The 26,354-nt window shown below is 38.8% G+C and overlaps 1 protein-coding gene across 6 annotated transcripts in view; it reads right to left on the minus strand.

The window, feature by feature from the left end:
- Positions 1-26,354, minus strand: part of ABCC8 (ATP binding cassette subfamily C member 8) — a 2,552,355-nt gene that overhangs the window by 244,482 nt on the left and 2,281,519 nt on the right. For all 6 annotated transcript variants that reach the window (XM_044082872.1, XM_044082868.1, XM_044082869.1 and 3 more), the window contains one exon: positions 18,971-19,079. In XM_044082872.1, the coding sequence (XP_043938807.1) occupies positions 18,971-19,079 (109 nt within the window). The remainder of the gene's footprint in view (positions 1-18,970; positions 19,080-26,354) is intronic.

Below are 26,354 nucleotides of genomic sequence, written 5' to 3' on the forward strand. Positions count from 1 at the left end.
CAAGCATGAAGTTATTTCAGGACATGGAATGTGGACTCTTAATACCTCAAAATAAATCTGAACACATCTCACAAGACTGCTATATATATATAAAGAGGTGAGAAGAGGGTCACAGCATTTAAGCTACGTAAATCAACAATTAATTAAATATTTTTACACTGACCAACTAATGTACTGTAGTGAGAAGCATGCAGCAAATATCAAAGTAAAGCTCCAGAAAAGCAATTAGCCATAATCAAGCAGGGAAAAGTAAGCAAGGCATAAAATGAATTAGCAAGAATTAATTTCACTGACAGAAGAAACACCAACACCTGAATATATATATCTTATGTTAGGCAAAGCCCCTAGCAAACTAAGGTGGGTGGTTTATACTCCCACCACCTACTGAACAATATAATAATCTTTGATTTAATTGTACTTCAGGAGAAAAGGGAGAACCGCTTCTTTTTGAGTAATATAGCTGTTGGCAAAAGACATGCACACACATTAACACATTTCCTGAAACTCTACCACATAAAAGCACACTTTTGTTTTTATTTTATTTATTTATTTAACATTTGTTTACCAGGAAAGTCCGACTTGGAACAAAGCCAATTTTCAGCACAGGCCTGGGGAAAAACACTTCAGATGCATGTCTTTGTACAGTGGGAGGCAACCGGGAGGACATACAGACTCCACAGAGAAGGCACCCCAGCCGAGAATCGAAATGTAGAACCTCTTGCTGTGAGGTAACAATGGTACTGCTGCAACTCTTGCAGGCCAAAGTCCATATTTCAGTCACAGTATGAGAAACAACTACAATAAAATCAGTTACAGCACAGTACTGTGGCTCTGTATGTTCTATACATGAGTCTCAACATCAGAAAGTGATGAAAATGATCTTCCTGTTACTGATTAGGGGAACAGAGAGGTATCAAAATTCTGGAAGTAAAGAAAAAATATGTCATGCCACATTGTGTTCCCCTACAATATGCATACCCTCAAGTGGTGGCTCAATTGTAAGTAAGATAAATAAACAGATGTATAAATTCTGCCTGACTGTAAAAGATATGAGCTGTCTCACAAGTGCTGCTTGTATGCAATCTACATACCTGTAAAATACAATGATGGTGACCATCATAAAATGGATTATATAAAGAGTAGGATTACTTCAACCACAACAGTGAAGTCCATCACACATCACTTGTCCACACATATATTGTAATGCACATCATTGTACCCAGTGCACCTTTGAAGACTTCAGACACATTTGTGGAAATAGCACTGTACATGGTGTCTGAAAAGAAACTCTAGTTATGTAGTTTATATCTGAAAACATGGTCTGTCAGTGCAGTATATCCTAATACAGGCAAACGTGAATATCAGGTAATCAGTGGCATTCAGGATATGATTTATGTTCATGACTAGAGTTACAGGAAAATGTTAATATGAGGTACAATGTCCCCCTGCAAATCCATGTAAAGGGTTTTGCCTTCAGTATCCCATCATCATCATCAACCCCCTTTTCCCCATTTTTCTACGTGGGGTTGGGGTGTCATGTTAACTGTCGCCATCTCTCTCAATTCAGTGCTACACTTCTGCCTTCTTCAACACTTATGCCAGCCTGACTGTCACAGATCTTCTCTCACACAATCCATCCACCTCTTTGCTGGATGCCCTCATTTCCTTTTACCTTCTTTCTGACTGTCCCAAATCTTCTTTACCAGATTATCTTCTGCTTTTCTGCACATGTACCCAAACCATCATAATCTGTTCTCTTTAATCTTTTCTGTGATTGGAGCTACTTTGGCTTCTGCTCTTATACCCTCATTTCTTCGTCTGTCCCACAGTGTGCATCCTACCAATCTCAGGCACGTCATTACTATCACCTCTAGCTTCCTCATATGTTTTTCCTTTACTGCCCAGGTTTCTATACCATACAGTAGCACTGGCTGCACCACTGTTTTGTATACCTTACTTTTCAGTTTCTTTGGCATTCTTCTGTCATACAATAGACCTGACACTCTATGCCAGTTGTCTGCAGCCAGTCTGATTCTAGCTTTGACCTCTTCATTCAGACTTCCCTTCTCCTCAAACACCCCTCTATATACTTGACGCCTCCAGCTTTCTCTCAACAGAGCTATCCCACGTAACCCAGGCTGGGAAGATGGACACTGGCCGGCCAGCAGCTTATTGATCCAGAGCTTCAGGGCTTTTATGGTGGGCACATTCTGGCCAAAAGGGGCACATACACCCCTCCTACCATTAGCATGGGTCCCTGGTGCAGGTTGGGTCCTCAACTCACTTATCACCGGTAAATACCCATACCCATATTGGTGACAATAGTCAACATGACTGAATCATCTAGAGAAATATTTTACACTGTCAAGTGGCTATCCATGTCACAGCACGCAGTCTGTGATCTGTGTTCTCCTATACTGAGGATACATCACAGAAGATGCCTAAAGCAGTTGGTCTTTACAACTCTTCCCACTGAAGGGCACCATGAAGAGTCTGTGCTACTGCCCACAGCTTCATTCATTGGTGAGTTAAAGATGTAAATACTAAGTATGTTTTTCAGAGGGGGAAGGAACCCACAGAGACATAGGGAGAACATGCAAATTCCAAACAGGCATTGGCTGGAGGTCAGGATCAAACCTTATACCATGTATATAGGAAGCAAAGACCTTAACCATTATGCCAAATGGTTTTCCACAACTTAATATAAGGAATTCTCAACTACTGTACACTTTGGGGTAAATCTATAAATACAAATATATATCTATCTATCTATATATATATATATATATATATATATATATATATATATATATATATAGGGACTAAAGGTGGAGGTGTCTCTATTTACATAAAAAATAAATATACTTCAAAGCTGGTCAAAAAGGAGAATGCCCTTGAGCTGCTGTATGTTCAAATCACCATAGGTAAAATCCAATACCACTTCCTTGCAAGCTATAGGTCCCCCGCTATGACCCAGGAAATCCATACCATGTATTTAAACTTATTAGAAACACTAACCATCCAACCTAATACCATACTCATGGGTGACTTTAATTACCCTACTATTGACTGGGGAATCCTATACGACATTAAATGTAAATACAGAGAGATTCCTGGATTTTGTAAATACAAACTCCCTGGACCAGATAGTCAATACACCTACCAGGGCTACAACCATACTGGATCTGGTCCTCACTAATATGGGAGAGTGCTGCACACCCCCTACTGTAATGTCTTCCCTGGTAAGGTCAGACCACAAAATGGTCTCCTTTGAAGTAAAAATAAAACTTGGACCCCCAGCTAAACCGGGAATATTCAGGAACTGTTCTAAGGCTAACCTCCTGCTATTAAGTGAGTACCTGGCAAAATGTCAAGCCCCTATAAACCCTGAGAACACTTCTGCCTATACAGAACTATTCACAGAAATCCTGTACAAGCCTGTTAATAGCTGTACAGAGGCAGCTGTACCCACCAGGAAGAAGTACCGAACTAACTCAAAAAACAAGCCACCCTGGTGGAATCACAAAATTAATTGGATGTATAACAGGAGGAAGAAAATCATGGTAAAAATTAGGAGGTGCAGTAATCAGTAGGTAAAAGCACCCTCATTAAACTAAACAAACAACTCAGAGAACAAATAAAGTCTACCAAAGGCATATTTGAGGTATGTTTTGCCTCTCTGGCCAAGGACAACCACAAAGCATTCTTTAGCTATGTCTGCAACCTCAATGGCAATACACAATTGTGTGCAGACCTCAGTGTAAATGGAGCCTCCTATACTGAGCCAGAAAACATATCAAACCTCCTGGCTGATAAATTCAGCTCCAACTTTACTCCTCTCTCCCCATCAACCTACCCTCAGGAAATATCATCAAATATAACTCCCCCTACTATCGCTAGGGAAAGGTCCTTAATGCTCTCTCTAAGACCAAAAACACTGCATCAATGGGCCCAGACAATATCCCAGGATGCCTTCTAAATAGTATGAAACATGACCTATCAGAGCCTCTGAAATTACTATTTAATTGTAGCCTCTGGCTTCGTGCCTCATGAATGGAGAAAGGCAACAGTCATCCCTCTGTACAAAGGTGAGCCATCTACAGACACTGGAAATTACAGACCCATAAGTCTCACTAGTCTTATATGTAAAGCCATTGAAAGAATTATCATTGAGACAATCAAGAGAGATATAGTAAACCTCCAAACACAGGACCCAACCAAGTTTGGTTTCGTAAATGGCAGATCATGCCTACTCAACCTGGTGGACTTCTTTGAGAAAGTCGCCAAAGCAATGGATGAGGGCAAAATTGTTCACACTGCCTACCTTGAACTGGCCAAGGCATTTGACACAATACCCCACTTAGGCATTATTGACAAACTCAAGAGGCTAGGTAGAAACCGATATGTCACCTGGTGGATAACCAAGTGGCTCACAGACAGGACCCAGGAAGTTAGAACTGGGGACTCCACCTCTACAAAGAGGCCAATCACAAGTAGAGTCTCTCAGGAATCAGTACTTGGACCGCTCCTTTTTGGCATTTACTTCTCAGAAGTCAAGGCCAATGTCAGTGGTCTCCGGCTGACGAAATTTGCAGATGACTGCAAATTACTAACTGTCATTGAATCTTACACTGACGCAAATGTTCTCCAGGAGGGTCTGACGCAGATAAATGGAGTCAGAGTCATGGACTAAAATTAAATGCCAAGAAATGCATAATGGTATCCTTTGTAAAGCCATCCAGCCCTGGTAACTATCATATTGACAACACACCCATCCAGTCTTCAGGGACTTAGAGACGCACATAGATAGTAATCTAGCCTTTGATCATCACGTATCTACAGTGGTGAGGAAATCATTATATGTTGCGCAACTTATAATCAAAAGAATGGCATCTAAGTCCAAGGAAGTCATTGTTCCTCTGTATTCAGCATTCATCAGACCTGTCACTGAGTACAATGCCCCTTTGGTATGTACCTAACCAGGCATATCCAACAACTGGAATGTCCACAGAGACTCCTCACTAAAAGAATACAGGGCATAAGTAATATGTCCTATGCAGACCTCCTCAAGGCCCTATCCCTGTATTCTGTCTCCTACAGGCTTTTGAGGGGAAATCTATGCCTGGCATACAGGGCATTGTCAGACCCCACTCTGATGGACCTTCTACATATCCACAAAACAAACAGTACCAGAATTACCCATTCTAAAGACATAAACCTTGCCTGTGATATAAATAGGACCTGCTGGAGAGATAGGTATGTATCCCAGAGACTACCCCGTCTATGCAACAGGTTCCCGTCCACGTGAAGCAGAGTTTCTCCCTAATCCAACTGAAGTGCAACTTGGACAATTGCATGAGAAACTGGAAATTCATTACTGGTTTGTCACCTATGTCTCTGATGCAAACAGGTAACCTGTAAATGGTTCATCTCTTAGGTCCATGCTTACACTTATGAAGGGTATCAGAACTCGTCAGAGATTTGGGATGCATGGCTAGGCTTAAAAAGGCCCTTGTGGTGTTTAGCCTAATAAACACCTATGAACCTACATATATATATATATATATATATATATATATATATATATATGTATATACACACATATACATATATAAAAGTAAAACTGAAAAGGTGAATGCAGCTGTCCAGAAGTCCAACTCAGTAAGAAAACGATAAAAAGTGAAGAAGAAGACTGGTCGGACTACCACGATAAAAGTATAAAATATAATTTATTGGATAACAAACAGATAAGCACTTTCGCGTATTCTTCTGGTACGCTTCATCAGATCTAGTTTAACAATATGCCCACTTGCATTTAAATACAGTGCAGTTACATTTCATCAATCAATTAATTAAGCAATTAGACTAGATAATTAATTAGACTAAATAAATGATTAAATAAAATAAATAAAAAAGTTAATTAAATTGTCTTAAAAATATATAGATCAATTCAGCATAAAGATATGTCAATAAAATCAATGAAATTTAACAATACAGCAATATATATATCATATCTCAACAAAAAATAAAAATATGAAAAATATATGAAAAGTAATCCCAGTAGAAACATGGAGCATAATAAAAACATCATGATGTCAAATAAGATAGTGTATGAATGAATGTAGAAGTGAGTATGAAACATGGATAAACATGGTGATGTACAGATAGTGAACGTAAAATATATATATATATATATATATATATATATATATATATATATATATATATATACCCACCTTACCTCTCAGTGTCACTCAACACAGGAGCAACAGCAAAAAATGGGTAGTAGTTCCATATAAAGGGGTGGCGTAAAGGCGTAAAAACTGGGCTAGGGGCTTGTGCCCTCGGGCAGAGCCGGGTATATGACCTATGAACCCTATGAACCTATATATATATATATATATATATATATATATATATATATATATATATATATATATATGTATAATATTTATAGTGTTATATGTTTTTATTTTAAACTACGTGACTCTAATATGGGTTTAATAGTAATAAATTGATTTAAACCTGGTTCCTGATGTGCTTTTAATTTTAATATCCATTCGAGTTCCACTTTTTCTAAATAATTCATATTGTTACCTCCTCTCTTGTTCATAATAATTTTCTGAATGACCCTGAATCTGAAACTATGTCCTGTGAATGCTGAGCAATGTTTAGCTAAGGCATTTTTCTGATTGGATTTTTTAATGTCGTATAAGTGATTATACATTCTATCTTTTAATCTCCTTGAAGTCATACCTATATAAAATGCCTGGCATGTATTGCAATTCGCCAGATAAATCAGATTACTGGTATCACAGGAAGCATAGAACCTTGGTTCAAACCTATATTTCAAGCTGGGATGTTCAAATATCTGATCTTTTGTAATCATAGGACACATATTACATTTGCCACATGGATGGGTTCCTGGCATATCAGGACATCTTAAAAGTTGGAGATCTCCTTCTTTCCTGTTATGTTCAATACATAAGATTCTTTTTAAACTTTTACTGTTTCTATAAGTAAATCTAGGTCTTCTATCCAAAACTTTATTTATATCTGGATCAGCCATGAGAACATGCCAGTTTTTATTTATGATACTGATAATTTCTTTATTATCACTTGTGTATCTAGTAGTAAAAGTTATTCTGTGTTGGTTCTTAAAATTATATTTATATTTATAATTGGCGTGATGGCTAGTCCATTTCTGTGTATGATCTGTATAGGATCTGTCAAAAATTGATGTCCTGATGTCTTTTATAATATTGTTGTTATAGCCTCTATCAATAAATAGGGTCTCCATGATATCAGCTTGTCGTTCTAGTTCACTAGGTTCTTTGCATAGTTTATATAGCCTTGTGAATTGACTTTTTACAATGTTTGGAAAAATATGTCTGGGGTGCATGCTATTATAGTGTAATAGCGTATTTTTCCAACATTCTTTTCTATATAAAGAAGTTAATAGATTGCCATGTTCATTTTTTGTGATAGTAATATCAAGAAAATTCACACTAAGGCTAGAGTAATCTAAGGTAAAATATTTTTTGTTGAGATATGATATATATATATTGCTGTATTGTTAAATTACATTGATTTTATTGACATATCTTTATGCTGAATTGATCTATATATTTTTAAGACAATTTAATTAACTTTTTTATTTATTTTATTTAATCATTTATTTAGTCTAATTAATTATCTAGTCTAATTGCTTAATTAATTGATTGATGAAATGTAACTGCACTGTATTTAAATGCAAGTGGGCATATTGTTAAACTAGATCTGATGAAGCGTACCAGAAGAGTACGCAAAAGCGCTTATCTGTTTGTTATCCAATAAATTATATTTTATACTTTTATCGTGGTAGTCCGACCAGTCTTCTTCTTCACATATACATATATAAATATATATATTACACATTTGATTACTCACGCATAGCCTTTTGGGTGTCCAGAAAGGCAACAGATTATTATAGACGGATATTATAGATGGATACGGACTACTGTTTTTTTGGAAACAACATTACTAATCCCCTTACATTTAAGCTACTTGATAGCATAACGAAACAATTAACTGATCCATCCTCCCTTACACATCACGCTTTTTAAACCTGTCCCATGCCTTCTTGCATCCTTAGAGTAGATGGCATCTACAAATTGGTTATTTGCCTCCGTATTTTGTTATTTATTTTCTATTTATTTATTTTTTTACAGGTAAATGGGCTGCACCATAACAGTTAGCTATGACATACTTAACGCAATACAAGATATGCACAAATCAGAAGTTAGCTAGCACTAAGCAAAATATTTGGCACTGAAATTTAAACAATAGCATAGACAAAATAGGATCATAATACCATTCATATAAAAAAGAAAGGTATAGATTTGCATTAACCATTTCTGACATTATAGCCAAGGACCTGATGTCTTTAAAAGTTATGTCCACCTTGAACAGTTTTAGTTAGGGAACAGCACATCTACATTTGTAGTAAGCTATGTTTTTCAGTCTAAATTTGAAGGCTTTACAGTGAATGGCATTCTTGTCTTTCACGAAATTCCACACTTTGGAGGGTCAGATATGGAAAATGTCTTAGAGGCATCCTTATCCCAGTACCCATTATCTTCATATAATTTACATTTAGCAAATCCCCTTAACACATCACCTCAGTATGATATGATGCATTCCTATTATCTCTCCTTGTATTTCTAGATTCTAGTGAGAAAAGCACAAACTTCCATAATGTCTGCATATAACCCTGCCACTCAATCCAACAAAACTTTCTGCGATTCCTTCAGCAGCCTGATGTCCTCCTCGCTACATGACCTCCAGAATTACATGCAGGGCTCAATATGTCAGCTGACCATTCATAACAAAAAAAGTAAAATAGCAATTACAAGTTGTATTCAAGAGAACACTTTTCAATTATCATTGTCCACTGGCATCTTTATGAAAAGAAGTTCAGACATAAAAATTGATACAAAGAGTATGCAAATATTTTGTTTGTTTTTGAGAGGGAATTTATGTGTACTATTAGATATTTTAGTGAGAATGTAGCGCTATTTTTCCATTATATAGATGATTTTTTTTTTTATGCTAAGTGATAGAAAGGAAGTTAGTTATTTTATTGCAGAACTGACTAGTAATACTTGGGGCATTTGTTTTTTTTTTGGATGACATTTGTAAGAATAAAGTTAATTTTTTGGATATTTCCTTAACAGGTGAGATTGGAAAATGTATTAAGTTGATATCGAAAACAAAAAGTAGCAAATGTTTTTTTTACATGGGACTAGTACATCAGATCTTTGCCTTTGGGTGAATTTAATAAGAATTTCGTAAGAACAGTATGGAATAACAGGATTGGATTAATTTAATGTTGGAACTTGATGTTAGAGTAGGATAAAGATGTTATAGTGCAGAGGTGATAAATAGAGCAAGTGACAAGGTTAATTTTGCCACTGGAGTGATTCATATGAAGAAAGGGAGCATGTTAATACCAGATGTAATACAAGTGCCCCTGTTAAATTGCCTAGTATGGGAGAGTGTGATAATTCTGTGCAAAATGAGGACAAACGTATATTTGTGTAACCAAGCATATTGTTTTTGGTGACTTATTAAAAGAAAGTGCAACATTTTACAGTTTGAACCTGTACTATGATGTGTGTTACCTACGTTTCCTATTTTTTTCTTTTAAGCGACCATTAAATATTGTGGAAACTTTGCCCATAAGTTACCTCCTAGGGTGTTGGGATGTCTTCCACTTTTAGCTGGTAATGTTTTCTTGTGGAAGGTGTAATGTTGGTAAACTAGTGTCGGGAGTAATGAGACAAAGGGATATATTTTTTTGCCAAAATTGTATGGCAGTGTGTAGTGTGGAGTGTGATTGTCAGCCTAGTAAATGGTATATTGTACAAGTGAAAAGGAAGCTTAAGCTTGGGATTCAATAGCAAATTAGAGATATTAAGAATGATTTTCCAAGTAGAACCATTGCTTTACATATGAAGAGTATACATAGTAAGAATGCAAACAGAATAAAGTATTTGGTGTTGGATACAGTGCATAACCCTAGAGGTGGAGATAAATGTCAAGTAAATTGGAATAAGGGCTAATTTTAAATGTAACACCTCGCATCCCAGAGGTTTAAACATCGAAATCAATCAGACCTGTTTGTTATAATGTACTGGTAAAAAAAATAATTTATTATATTTATATATATATATATATATATATATATATATATATATATATATATATATATATACACACACATACAGATATATACAGAATAGATAAAAGATAATGTTTATGTTCTGATAAGCAAGCATTTAAAATGTGTTTGTTAATTAATTAGTACAACTGGCAATGTTATATAATGTACGTGGCTGTGGTATCTAATTTTATGGTGAACTACCCATGACAGCTTATGCTGAGGTGCTAGGGAGATTAATGATTGTGTTTTCTCATTTGCTTTCAAGCCTTATTGTGTGATTTATTTTATTTCTGATTGTTATTAGTGTATTACATATGTGAAGATCAGGTCTGCACAATAAATAAAGTATCCTGAAGAGAAGGATTAGGGAACTCAGTTTGGGACTTTAATGTTGTCTCTTATGCCATTCACATTCCCTAAACCTACAGTTTGACATATCCATCCACATGTAAACATGCACACACACACACACACACACACACACACACACAGACACCTGCTCATATGCACACAGACACACAGAAACACACACACATAATATCGTGACATGCATATATTCGTCACACTGTATTATTTTTAAGAACAGCCCAGCAAAAAATACTAAGCAGCAAGGCACAAAATAACTAAGATGAACACCTAGAATAAACAAACATAATGCAAAAGTGATAACAGGATTTATGGGATCTGGCAATTTGATATATCTTCTACACCAAGCAGCAGCTTGTGCAGACTAATTCATTTCATGTGTGGCTCTACCATTCACTGGATAAATTGTGCCTGAAAATGAACAGTGTTTTGCATTTAACATTTATATATACAAAAGTACATATTCCAGTTGGAAAGAATAAAAAAAATCTTAAAAAAAAATAATTTCTTGCAGCTATAATAACGTTACTATAAAGAACCAAAATTTTCAAGTATCTACTCAACTAATTATACAGTTCAAAGACAGTAGTCTGCCAAAGTATTACATTTGTTATATGAGGTGGACAAACATTACGTTCTCTTTCAAAGGCTAATACAAATTGGAAAAAGTTCTTTTGCAAGCAAGAATCCATAATAATGAAAATTTCCAATTTCTTATTAAAAAGAGGGATTCATAGCACTGACAGTGGGAAAAAAACGCTCATTATTACTGGTGAATACCTGAGTTGTTTGGCTTCTGCTACATACCTACAACATTACTAGCTGAGTTAAGTACAGATTTGCAGTGTTAAAGATTGTACTGCATTTCATTTTTCTATTTAATTGTTTCATTGAATACTGTGTCTGTGTCTCTCTGCAGTTATTTATTTTTGTATTTAATTGTTTCATAGAATACTGTGGTCTCTCTTTGTCTCTGCAATTAGTTTCCCGCCCGCACTTCCTGTTCTTGTTTTGGTATTAATCTTGGTGGCTTTGGAATTGCCTGTCCCTCCTGTAAATTTGTGTTTGAACACTCCTTCTCGGTCTATCTCATTTGCTCATTTAACCGAGTACATTGAGATCATATTTTGACTTCAGACACTCCTACCAGTCCCATCTGCTCAGCTCTATCCCAGCTCTATTCCAGTCTAGTGTCACTAGCTCACTCTACCTAATACAGAGAAAACATTTGTGAAGGGCAAGCCACTTAGGTCCTTCACTTTGAATAATCTTGTGTTTCTTCTTTCTCACTTTCCACTTTCCAAAAAAAAAAAAGAAAAAAAAATCTAAGCTTGTTTCCTGCCTTTCCTGTAACTAGTCTAGTCCAGATACAGATTTGCTGTAACCAGGACTGTTTGTAAGCTTCTGAGCCACCCAAGCCTTTCTGTGTTGGAGGGAAGCCTTCTAGCTTATCAGTGGGAATGGTAAGCACTAGGTAGCCTATCTACCACAAAAGTGGTTTCTGGCCCATAAATTGTAGTTTATTGGCCGTTTGGGCAGTTTTTCCATCTCTTTCAACCTTCTGGTTTAAAAGCCTGCGTTTGTGCTTGTTTCCCACTTTTCCTGTAACTAGTCTAATCCAGATACAGATTTACTGTATTCAGGACTGCTTGTAAGCTTCTGAGCCCCCACCCCAAGCCCTTCTGTGTTGGAGGGAAGTCGTCTAGCTTATCAGTGGGACTGGTAAGCACTAGGTAGCCTATCTACCACAGGAGTGGTTTCTGGCCCAGAACTTGTAGTTTACTGGCCGTTTGGGCAGTTTTTCTATCTCTTTCAACTTTCTGGTTTAAAAGCCTGAGTTTGCACTTGTTTCCCACCTTTCCTGTAACTAGTCTCGCCCAGATACAGATTTGCTGTAGCCAGGACTGTTTGTAAGCTTCTGAGTCACCCAAGCCTTTCTGTGTTGGAGGGAAGCATTCTAGCTTATCAGTGGGAGTGATAAGCATTAGGTAGCCTATCTACCACAAGATCCAATTACAGATTCTTAGTTTTAGCACTTGGATTTGCTTATTTGTGCTCAGCACTTGTTCAGACCTTGTTGATAGCACTAAATAAGCTACAAATTACCACAGCACTCAACCTTCCTCTTTACCCAGAGAAAAACAGTTTTTATACTTACTTTTCTCCCTGCTTAGAGAAAAACAGCTCTTATACTCACTTACCTCACTTGTCTAGAGGAAATTAGTTTTTTATTCAGGCATGTCCAAGGGTCAGCTCCCAGTGTTTTCTCCTGTCTATCTGATGAATCTGGGCATGTTGGGGGCAATGTAGCAATTGCCTCATGTACACAGACAACCCTCTCCTCCTACCACCCAACACCACAACCTGTGAGAGATGCACTTATCTAGCCAAACTGGAGGTAAAGCTCTCTCCAACCAAGACTGAACTTGACAGTCAAGAGGAGAAGGTAAACACTTGCACCACACCACACTCATCGCATAGTCCAACTAAACCTACACCACCAAAATCCACACATAGAAACACAAAAACATTTGTGAGGCTCTCAATAATAATCTGCTCAAGCAACAGAGACCTCCAAAGCAGAAACGCAAGCAACCACCACCTCCCAACGCAACCCAAATGACACATAGCCCACAGACTCAGTGTGCCACTCAACCATAGCCCATAAGGCAAAACAACGTACCCAACACACTAGTCATAGGTGACTCTATAGTCAGGCACACTGATGTCCCACTCACCAGGCTAAACAAGAAGAAGGTTACTGTCAGCTGCCTGTCAGGTGCCAGAATCTGCCACATAACCCACACACTCAGGTCACTCCACAACAAGTACAATATGACTCTGCCATTGTCCATGTTGGTGTGAATGACCTGAGATGTACCTCCCTGGACTACATGAAAAGAGACATGGAAGAGCTCTCCGATCTTGTAGCCCAGGCAGGTATGACCCTAGCCCTGAGTAGTATTATGCCATCGCACAGAATGATACTGCAGTACAAGGACAAAATGATTGACTTCAACAATTGACTAAGCTTCTGCTGTCATTCTAAGAGGATCCAGTATCTATCTGCCTGGGACAACATGGTCGACAGACCATGATGCTTTGCCAGGGGTTCCTACTAGATGACCGAAGATGCATTATATTGAATGCATCTTGGTTGAACTTAAAACAACAAAACCGCAAAATAGCGAAGACGCTATTAAGCAAATTCTTTCCCAGGGAAAGAATTCACTTGGCCACTTCCATTACTTTGCCATTTTCAGCACTGCAGTGCGAACTCGGAGTTGGTGTATTTAAGTATGGGGTTTATGTATTATTTAAGTTTTTTTTTTTTTTTGGAACAGTGATTTTTTTCCCTTGGAAAAAATCGCTGTTCTGAGCTTTCGAGATTGTATGCTTTCACTTACATGAGTTTGATTATTCATAGTTTACTTTTTTTAAGCATTTGTTGATATAATATAGACCCTTTGCCAGAGATGGCCTGCACCTGCCACCCCTGGGATTCCGGATACTGGCTAACGCTCTTGCTGTCCCTATAGCACCTTTTTTAGGCAAGGTTCAAATGACAAATTCACCACCATAACAGGATCAGGCAAACAAAAACTGAAGGTAATGCTACTCAATGCTAGAAGTCTAAACCTCAAAATGCACTCCCTCGAGGCACTCTTTAAAATGGAGAACATCGATATCTGTGCAGTGACTGAGACCTGGTTCAAGGCTCCAGAGAGCACCTCTGCATTACCAGGCTATAACCCATACAACACTTTTCAGCCACCTAACCTGGACTGGAACACCAAAGGTGGAAGTGTGTCCATATTCATTAAGGATATCCACACCTCCAGGCTAGTTGCACAGCATAATGCATCTGAGGTTATACAAGTGGACCTAACTCTGGGCACAACTGAAATCCAAATTGTAGCTTACTACAGATCCCCCACCATGCCCCAGGATTCCCACTCCTCTTTTCTTGATATACTGGAAAATATTAGGGTTTAACCAAACACCCTAATAATGGGTGATTTCAACTACCCCACCAATAACTGGGAAAACTACTCATGTACCAACTCCTTCACTCAATGCTTTCTGGAATTCATAAATTCCAATGCCCTGGATCAACTTATCCACACCCTCACCAGTGGTAACAATATCCTATACCTAGTCATTACCAACATGAGTGACTGGTGTTCCACACCTGAAGTTAACTCCTTGTTGGTCAGATCCGGCCATAATCACCCTAGATATCCACATCCTGCCCCCACCCCCCATTAAAGAAATCAGGGTAAAAAAATTCTCCAAAGCCAACTTCATGCTTCTTAAGACAGAAGTGGCAAACTTCATGACACCCATGCAAATGGACAATACAGTTATGACTGCTGAAACCTACACAATTGCACTCTATAAGCACTTACACAATTGCATGGATCGTGCTATCCCAAACAGAACCAAGATGCTATCCTCCAAAAAAATTAAGCCAATCTGGTGGTCCCCTACCATAAACAAACTCTACAACAGAAAGAAGAAATTGTTGCAAAAGAGAATAAAATCCCATGAGTGGAGGAGTTCCCTGGTCAGCCTCAGTAAGGAGTTGAGATCCCTTATAAGATCCTCCAAAGCTAGCTATGAAAACAAAATCACCACTGATTCTAGGGACAACCACAAAGCATTCTATAGCTATGTCAAGAATCTCATTGGCAACACCCAGATTTGCTCTGAGTTACAGCACAACGGCATGAAAATTAGAGAACCAACTGATATTGCCAACATCCTGGCAGATAGGTTCAGTGCTAACTTCACCCCCCTCTCACCCCCTAAAGGGCCCATATCTATACAGGAATAATGCAGAGTCTCTGTAATTACAACTATGCAGGTAAAATCTACACTCTCTAAAGTCAAAAACACAGCATTCACGGGACCAGACAACATCCTGGGATGTGTTTTACATGAACTTCATAATGAAATGGCTCTCCATCTAAGCACCATGTTCAATCATAGTCTCACATCAGGCTTTGTGCTCACTGAATGGCGCACAGCAACAGTTATCTCACTCCACAAAAGGGGAGCCACCACTGATCCTGGGAACTATCGCCCTATTAGCCTGACAAGCCTCGTCTGTAAGGCCATGGAACGTATCATCATTGAACTCATAAACAAAGACACTGGTAACCTCCAAACTCTGGACCCCACCCTGTTTGGGTTTGCGAAAGGCAGATCAGGCCTTCTGAACCTGATCGACTTCTTTGAGGCAGTCACCAAAGCTGTAGACATGGGTAAGATGGTTCACAAAGTCTATCTTGACCTCACCAAGGCTTTCGACACCATCCCCCATTCTGGAATTATAGCTAAACTCACTAAACTAGGTATAAATCTCTACGTCACAAGATGGGTTGCCAATTGGCTCACTGACAGAACCCACACTGTAAAAGTTGCAGACTCCAAATCTGACTTCAAACCAGTGACAAGTGCAGTACCACAGGATTCAGTCCTGGGATCTCTCTTGTTTGGTATCTACTTCTCTGAAGTACAGGCTAATACAGAAGGCCTTTGACTAATGACGTTCGCAGATGACTGCAAACTAGGAGCCATAGTTGAGTCCCCAAATGATGTGGACATCCTACAGAAGGGCCTCACTGAGATAGATGCCTGGTGTCAGAGTCATGGCTTCAAGCTCAATGCCAAAATGTGCATTGTCATCCCCTTTGGTAAAAACTCTGTACCCATGAACTACCACATTTATTTATTATTTATTTATTTATTTCCAGTTTGATTACCGGGGAGGTCCACTGGGCCCTGGGGACCCGTTTTCAGTGGAGGCCCGGGGAGAAAAGCTCCAAAAATACAAATACAAATTACAAAATATGAAAAAATATAAGTGATACATTGAGGTGACCAGTTTGTACAATAGGAACATTCATTACTACAAAATAGTCAAATACAACTTCACTAAGGTTATTCTAAAAAGGTTATACAATTATAAAGCTGTCCTTATACAATAATTTGAGAAAATGCATTATATAAGCACATAAGCACATTCTAAAGAGGCTATACATTTATAAAGCTATTCTTATAGAGTAATTTGAGAAAATGCATTATATAAGCACATAGAGAAGAGAGTTAAGAAAATCTATTTACAGTATTTACACAAGGGGGTTGAAAGATAAATAATTGTAGGACATTTTGAGGGCAAGGGTACGTTCCATGTGGGATATCAATGTGTTCTTGGATAATTTTTAGGTGGGGTAGACTATATGCACTGTCTCACCTTTTTACATTCTAGGTAGGATATCAGTGTATTCTTGTATAGTTTTAGGTAGGGTGAAGACAGGAGCATTTCCACTTAGTGGACAGATGTTTGAAAAGCTGAGTTTTGAAATTTTCAGAGTTTGATATTGATCGTAAAGAGGAAGGGAGAGAGTTCCAAATCTTGCCAATAGTGAAGGAGAAGAGAATTGGCCAGCTGGACATTTAGGTTTATTGATAGCAATCAGGTTTTGATGTTCGGATCTGAGAGTTCTATTGGGGATGTAGGGTGGAAGGATGTTAGCTACGGCAGGACAGTTAGATGTCTGAAATATAAGTTTGTGCGCTGTGGTGAACTGCAGATAGTTTAGGTAGTTTGGTAGTTCAAGCCAATTTAGGGATTGAAGGGAAAGGCAATGATAGGTGGAATTTTTACAGTTGGAGGCAAATTTAGAGATTTTATTGTAGCAGCTTTCTAGTTTGGAGGTGATGGAGGATGACAAGTTGGTTAGGAGAGGAGCTCCATATAATAATGAGGGCAAAAGGTAGGTAGTGGCCAAAGTGTGCCTGGTGGAGTGAGAGAGAAAGCGATTATTCCTATATAGCATGCTGAGTTTTTGGTGGGCAGCAGTCTACTTAAGACCGAATGTGTGATAACAGTCCTGGGGACCCAGATGGACAGTAGTCTTTGCTTTGATAATCACATCACCACAATAGTCAGGAAATCCTTCTACATGGCACATCTCATCACAAAAGGGTTCTCATCTAGGAAAAAAGAGGTCATTGTTCCCCTCTACTCAACACTCATTAGACTCATTATAGAGTACAGCACCCCTTTTGGAATGTACCTCACAAGACATCTGCAGCAGCTGGAAAGGCCACAGAAGTACCTCACAAAGAGGATTACTGGTCTCAAACAGATGCCCTACAGCTTTACTCCTTAGCATAATGCCTACTCTGAGGTGATCTCTGCTTAACATATAAAGCTATGTCAAACCCAGAGCTGTTGGACATGCTACACCTAAAGAAATCCCAATCCCTCTGAGCTACACGCTCTAGGGACCTAAACCTTGTCACCACAATAAACAGCACAAGCTGGATGGATAGATTCCTGTCCTAGAGACTTCCCATACTCTGGAACAAGCTACCCATCTATGTCAAGCAAAGTTCCTCATTAGCACTCTTCAAGAAAAATCTTGATAAGCGGATGGGAAATAGGAAATACACCCCAGGGATCACTTCGGTGGCTCTGCTCGACAGGGGTACAGGAAAATAACTTTCATGGGTGGCGTAAGCCAGGGGAACCTTGTTGGTTAGGCTTACTTAAGCCCTTGGGCCGATAGCCCAGTACCTACCTATGAACCTATGTTCTGCATGATCCTGCTCTAATATAGTCATCATTGTAATAACCTCTGATGCTTACAAATGTGTATGTTCCTTTCAAAATGCTTGGAGGTAGATCACTAAAAAATGATTTAGATTTATTTGTGTACTTTCTGAAATACTTGATGGTAGGTAAGGCAACAACACATGACAGTGACAGGTTTTGTCTGTATCTGTGTGTTGTAAATTTAAAACAAAATATTTTTTTTTTCATTGAACATACCTCTAATTGGCTAATGTACTACTATAGAATGTAAGAATACAACATCTCTGACATGCAAAAGAAGTCTGTATTCTGTTCTGTAAAGATAAATAAGTATATAACATTAAAAATAAAATCACTAGATCCAATTTTCATATGCGCCTAACTCAAAGATCTGGAATTAAAGACTGATATAAATGGCTAGTCTGATCAAAAAGTGTCTGAATAGTTTCAGACTGGCTGCAGCCATAAAGCCAATACTCTATTACTCACTAGCAGAACATAAAGTCAGAAAAGCTGCATCATTCTTTTCTATCAAAATACCCACCCACGTCATGAGGTATGCATCAAACAGTACAAATGAACAAAAGAATAAATACATAAATGAATCTGTTGCCACAGTCCTTGTGGGAAACTTTCTAATTCTGCTGTATCCTACCATAAGGAAGTATAGGGAAGGATGCAAGTCTTGCATTCCAGTTTGTAAACTCTGTATTCAAACAAAATTTAATAAGTACACAATTGTTTTTAGTCACTTCATATGTCAAACATCAGTTTTATTCTTTAAATGTACTTACCTGATTGTGCCACTGAATAGTATGGGGTCTTGAAGAATGATTGATAGTCTGGACCTTAATGTCTGCAAGGGAAGTTTTGCAATGTCTATTCCATCAATTATAATTCTTCCTGAAATAATAAGATGAGCAGCTGATTAATATGAATTGTACAGTACATTTTTATAAACAAAAATAATACTCTGCATATCTCTTTTACCTAAGTGAGCAGCATAAAAAAGAAGTTATGTACTTACCATAACATTCCATCTGTGTTGTCAATTTTCATTCTTCCTCAACTGATGGGTTCGGATCTGAACCTTCGGATCTGACTTGGCTATTGCAAAAGCTCATAGCAGCCTAGAACTCTTGAGCTTCTCTCTTACCCAGAATGCACCAACCCCAAATACCTCAGATCTTGTTTGCTGGCTAGAGCATAAAGAAGTAATTCTCATACAAACAGACATAAATGTAAATACAGAAAAAGTCTAGACAAGGCCTTATCTAGAGCTTTATCATGCTTGGAGTATTTGGAAATGTTATATCCACTCGCTCTTCCAGAAAACCATAAGGATGGGATTTGATGGGTGGAGAGATGAGAAAGAATGAAAATGGACAACACAAATGGAACATTATGGTAAGTACATAACTTTTTTATCTGATGTTGTCAATTTTCATTGTCCTCAACTGATGGGACAGAGTCTCCAGCTATCTAAATCTCAGGGTGGACTCAAGGAAGGATACTCCTATGCACCATTGAGCCAAATGATGCTCTTCTTCTTGATACCAAATCCAACTTGTAATGAGTGATAAAGGTAAGGGGGGGAGGTCAAGTTGCTGCTGCACAAATTTCATCCATGGAAGCTCTTGAGTGAAAACAGAGGAAGTTGCTACAAACCTGGTTGAATGAGTATGTATTTGTCTTGGTAAGGGCTTATCCAATTTGTTGTAAATAAAGGTTATGCAGCCTGTAAGCCATCTAGCTAGGGTGATGTTGGACACTGGTTTTCCCAGTTTTAAATCTGCAAATGAAACAAATAACTCATCCATAGATCTGATGTCCTTTGTTCTATGAATACAGAATCGCAGTTGCCTATGAACATCCAATAAATGTAATAAATATTTGCCTTTGTTCAAATAATTTGGAAGGAAGACAGGTAAACTGATGGACTGATTAATGGGGGACACTGATACTATTTTGGGAAAAAAAAGATGCATTATTTCATTGTATAACCCTATGTTTATGAAAACAATTAGATATGGGGGCTTCAGAGACAAGGCCTGAATCTCTGAAATCCATGTAGCAGAAGTAATGGCTAACAATAATAATAATAAAGTTTTCCAAGAATGAAATTTAAGACCACAGTCAAGAGCAGGTTCAAAAGCTGGATGGATCATTGCTTGCAGTACTAGATTTAGATTCCATGGAGGAGTAAGATCTTTAAATGGAGGTTTTAAAAGGTGTTTGCCCCCTCAGAAAGGTTTTACAAACTTTATGAGCAGCTAGTGAGGAATTATCACAACCACTATGAAAATTAGAAATTGCTGCCAACTGAAATTTAACTGTTGAACCACTGGCTCTTTGATTAAAAAGTAGTGTCAAAAAATCAAGAACACTATGAATCGGGGTAGAAAAAGGGTCGATATGATTTTGAACTGCCCATTGTTTGAATCTCTTCCATTTACTGGCATAAAGTTTCCTTGTAGATGGTTTAAGGGACAACAACAAAATGTGGCAAACTAGAGATGAGAGCACAGGTTGTTTGGCTACTACTGGAAATGAAGAAACCAAGCCATCCACTTGAGATTGGAAATGTTCAGATGAATCATGCCTGTCAGGTGAGACAGCAGATCTGGAGCTGGGTCCAGAATCCAGTGTTGATGAATTACATGTGCCCAAAGGAACGGAAACCAAATCTGCCGAAGTCAAAATGGTGCAATGAGGATTATTTTGCTCTTCAACCCGGCAGCTCTCTGTAGAAACTTTGAAATCAAAGAAACTGGGGATAAGCATAAAGTAGACCACGGGGCCAACCGTGGAGAAGAACATCCCTTAGTGACACCCCCTGCGGGGGAATTAGGGCAAAGTAGCTGCTGCACTTGTTGTTCAGGGGAGACGTAGTGATTGCAGCAAGCTGGCCCCATTTTCGTAAAATCAATTCAGCTACGCTCTTTTTGAGGAACCACTCGTGAGGTAGTAGGAGGTACTTGCTCAGGTCGTCTGCTAATATACTGGACTTCTCCAGGATATGCATTGCTATAAGAAAGTGTTTGGAAGAGATTGTCCATTGCCAGATCTTAAGCTCATCTTGACACAAGGGGTAAGATCTGGTGCCCCCTTGTTTGTTGATGTACCAAACTACTGACATGTTGTCTGTTTGAATCTCAGTCATTTCTAAAGGGAGAGCAGTCTGAAAGGCCTGCAATGCTAAAAGCACTGCTCTCAACTTTAGGACACTGATATGCAAAGTGGCTCTTTGAGGGACCATGTGCCTTGGACTGTCTTTTCCAGGTAATGACCACCCACCCCAGCTGGGAAGCATCTGTGGTCAAGAAGGCCTTGGGCAGAGAAAGGACTAATAAACGTCCTTGTAGAACCTCTTCTAATTGAATCCACTACAGTAGATCCCTTTTGTGTATATTGGTTATTCATATCAGAACAGATAAAGGAAGATGAACTATTGACAATTGTGAGGCCAGCATCCATTGTGATATCTGGCTAAGGGTAGTAATGTTATTGCTGGTGCCACTGACCCCAAGGCCTGAAGGACCAAGCGGGCTGGGACTCTGGTACTGCAAACAATCTTTCTCACTTGCAATTTTATTGTTTGAACTCTGGAGGGGGGAAGTGAGGCTATTTTATATCGAGCAGTGCTCCTACGAACTCTATGCTTTGACTTGGTTCTAAATAAGACTTTTGGTAGTTTATGGTAATTCCTAGTAGTGCACATATCTGTATCACATTTTGTCTTGCCATGATGAGCTGATGCCTGGCCGGGGCCAAAATGAGCCAGTCGTCTAAATATGGAAACATTCAGAATCCTTGTAGTCTCCTGTGAGCTGCTACTACTGCTGTGCATTTGGTAAACACCCTGGGGGCTGTGGTGAGACCAAAGGACAGAACCCTGAACTGATAGTGACTGGTTCCCAGCCAGAAGCATAAAAATCTTCTGGATCACCTGTTTATCTTTGTATGACAGTACGCATCCTGAAGATCTACTGAGCACATTCAACTGTCCTTTTCCAAAAAGAGAAGGACGGACTGAAGCATGACCATCCAGAACTTAGTCTCTTGGACAGATGTATTTAAGATGCTGAGATACAGAACTGGTCTCCAGTCCCCTCTTTTCTTTGGCACGAAAAAGAATCTTGATTAAGTTCTGGATTATCTCTGGTCTGGGGGACTTCTTGAATTATTCTATTTTTTTAGCAGCTTTTGAATTTGCAGTGCTGCTTGTTCCCTCTGACTGGGTGGAACATCAGGGAATTTTCTTGAACTGGGAGGATAAAGAAACAGTGGTATTATATAACCTCTGGAAATGATCCTCTGCAACCAAGTATCTGTTGTTATTTCTAGCCAGGCTCTCTGGTGGAGAGACCAGAAGGGGGCAGTCATGCCTCCTATCAGGAGCGTTGAAAGGGTTTACCAAAGAGCCAATCTCTGGACCCTGGGCTTTGCAGGTCATCTCTGCCGCAAGGGTGGTGTTTACCATTTGAATACCCCCTCCGCCCCAGGAAAACTTCCACCACGTGTGTCCTGGAAAGATCCATGGTATTTTCTGAACCAAATTTTCCCACTTCTTCAATGATTCCTTGAGAAGGATTTTTGGGGAGTGGAAAAACACATGCCCACAGTAGAGGGCGTCTTTCCATCCTTCTCACACCTGGACAATGTATCTTTTAACTTGGGGCCAAAAACAGGTGTGCCGTGTCAAAAGGAGCATTGATAAATGAAGACATAAAGGGCTCCGCAAAATCATATAAGTGCATCCAGGAGTGTCGCCTAATGACAACGCCTGAACCCACTGATCTTGAGATTCCTTCTGCTACATTGGAAATGAGCTTCATGGAGGAGATGGAAATCAATTGCAGGGTAGCCAACTAAGAGGTGACAGATGCTTTCACCTCTTCAGAAATAGATCCTGAGAGGGTGTCTGATAGCTCCTTAATCAGATCCCTCTGTAGCCTTGTGAAGTGTGCACACATAGTTCAGGGACTGGATGGTGAAGATCACTGAGGCATAGACATGCTTCCTGATTCTGACCATTACCCAAGACTCTTTGTTGGGAGGATGAACAGAGGAACTTTCCTCCATGATTTACTTCTTATTGGTATCAACAGGCATACCCTTGGACCAGTAGGACGTCTGGCACAGTCAACTGGTTCCAAATAACAGGGGAGCTTTGGCATCAAATCAGGAGGTTCAGCCTCAGCAACTAGAGGTAGAGCAAGTAACACCTCAATAGGAAGAATGGAATTATGGTGTTTTTCCTCTACAACTTGAGAAACAGCAAATCATGAATGTAGAAACAGCGGGTTCTTTTTCGGAGGTAGTGGCATCAGATTCAGCAAACAAGAACATTATGACAATGCAATTTACATTGACCAACCCCTTCCCCATAAAGAACAGACTGAGAAGTCGAGGGAGGAGAGGAAGGGAGCAACATTTACCCAGCACAGAGGTGGCTCAACTCGGTAAGGACTCGAAGGAGATGAAAGTTTGGTAATAAATATTTCAAGCACTGAATTAACATTTTCACAATTACCTCTACTTAATAAAGTTCCGGCACAGAAGGCCGACTTAACTGACATTTTAAAAGATTTGAAACTGTATGGTAGAACTTTGATGCTTGAGGCTTTATTTAAAGATAAGACGACTAATGCTGATACTGATTCCTTTAGAAAGCCGAGTACATTTATTCCACCATCAAATCCTATGGTGGATGCCTTTGTTAATATATATGAAAAACAAATTAGACAGGCTTATGAAGTTGATGTGAAACCTACCTATCTTAATATGACCAGTGATGAGTATACTGCCCTCAGGGAATTGAAAATGATGCACTCCATAGAGGTTAGGCCAGTCAATAAAGGTGGTAGCATCGTTGTTTTAGATAGGGATTTGTACACAGTACAAATGAAAAAACTTTTAAATGATAGCAATACTTATTTGTGTGTGTTGAGATCTGTTGTTAATGGAATTATTGAAAGAGTTTTGTTTTATGTTTTTGATATGCTTATGACAGGGATGATCTCAGAAAGTCTTTTTAAATATTTTAATGTTGAACACCCCCTTATCCCAATGGTTTACGGCCTACCTAAAGTACACAAGAATGTAGAAGGTCCACCAATGTGTCCCATTGTTTCTGGTAAAGGGTGGGTAATGCAACCACTTTCCATCTTTGTGGAAAATAATTTACATCCTTTACTAGAAGAATGTAGCACAGTTCTTAGGGATGCTAAGTCTTTTTTAGAGAGACTGTATACAGTAAATAGAAGTCTGACAAGCAATTATTGGCTTGTAACACTGGATATAGAATCCCCCTTTACGGTTATTCCCAATGGCCGGGGTAATGAAAGTATTAGGACCTTCCTAAGTGAGCAGCCACATTTCACTAATGAGAAGGTTAATTTATTATGTACATTATTAGAAATAATGTTAGAAAACAATGTTTTTCTATATGAAGATTTTTTTGTGCAAAAGCGATGGGCACAGCTTGTTGAAACAGCTACGCCAACCTTGCACTAGTTCAATGGGAAAATGAGAAATTTTTGCATGCTAATCAATTTTCTGAGTATGTTTTATGGTATGTATGCTTTGTGGATGATATATTTTACTATGGGGAGGGTCGTTGACTATGCTTGAAGGGTTTATTGAATATTTGCAATGTTCTGCTAATTTCCTAAAATTTACTTATAAGTATTCAGTTGAAGAAATTGAGTTTCTAGATGTCTTAGTTAAGAAGACTGAATGTATAGGACTATAAACAAGCCTTTACAGGAAGCCAGTTCGTAAGAACAATTTACTACATAGGAATAGTATGCATCTTAGACATATTCCACGAAACGTTATGAAAGGTCAATTTTTTAGAATAATGAGGTTGCATAATGATGATAAGCAGTTAGAATTAGCTATTATGAATTCGAAGTGTGATTTTTTAAATAGAGGCTATAATGAGAAAGAGATAGACTCATGTATTGCTACAGCTTGGAAAGAAAGAGGGAATAAATGTAAACCCTACTTTACAGAAAGAGTGGTGGAGACCGAATAGGCAATAAGTCATGTTAAGCCAAATTTTTCTAGATTACCTATATCCTTTTCTAGTAATGTTAATGTTTCCTGTGACATTATTACAAATAACTGGAATATCTTGAATACAGTTGATGAACTCAAGAGAGTGACAGATACGGTACCACATTTCTCCTTCAAAAATAATAGGTAGTTGAAGAGACATTTATGTTATAAACCATAAAATGCTATGAAGAGGTCTTATTCTAGTAGATTAGGCACTTTTATGTGCAGCAGCGTTACAACTTCAGTATTAGCAAAAAACTACGGGCACTCATAAAATCGTCTAAGGTCAGCTTCAAGAGAAAAACTGCACAGGACACTAAGGATAATCACAAGGCTTTCTTTAGTTATGTTAGGAACCTGGGTGGGAATTCCCAGATATGCTCAGATTTAGTCCAAAATGACAAAAAATACACCGAACCCACAGACATTGCCAACATCCTAGCTGACAGGTTTAATGCAAACTCCCCCTCCTCCCACCAAAAGGGCAAATATCTATCCCAGCAGAGTGCTGCCCCCCCTGACATCTCAGATGCTCAGGTAAGAGTTGCCCTCTCCAAAGCAAAAAACACAGCATCAATGGGACCAGACGGTGTCCCGGGCTGCGTCCTACATGAACTCCAAGATGAGCTAAACCCAAACATAAAACTACTGTTCAATCTAAGCCTTACTACAGGATATGTACCCAAAGAGTGGCGTACAACAACAATGGTCCTTCTCCACAAAGGTGGTGCCTCAACGGATCCTGGAAACTATCGCCCCATAAGCCTGACTAGCTTGGTCTGCAAAGCTATGGAAAGGATCATCATGGACCTCATAAATAAAGATATTGGGGACCTACAGACACTGGATCCTACCCAGTTCGGCTTTGTTAAGGGCAGATCCTGCCTCTTAAACCTGGTCGATTTCTTTGAAACAGTCACCAAGGCCATTGACGAGGGGAAGGTGGGCCACACAGCCTACCTGGACCTCGCAAAAGCCTTCGACACAATACCCCACTCGGGCATTATAGATAAGCTCACCAGCTTAAATATAAACCCCTATGTCACTAGATGGGTTGTAAACTGGCTCAAGGACAGAACCCACATGGTTAGAATTGCTGGAGCCATGTCAGAC

This window comes from Protopterus annectens, chromosome 9.part0, assembly GCF_019279795.1.
Source record: "Protopterus annectens isolate FY-2018-M chromosome 9.part0, PAN1.0, whole genome shotgun sequence".
NCBI classification, from domain to species: Eukaryota; Metazoa; Chordata; order Ceratodontiformes; family Protopteridae; genus Protopterus; species Protopterus annectens.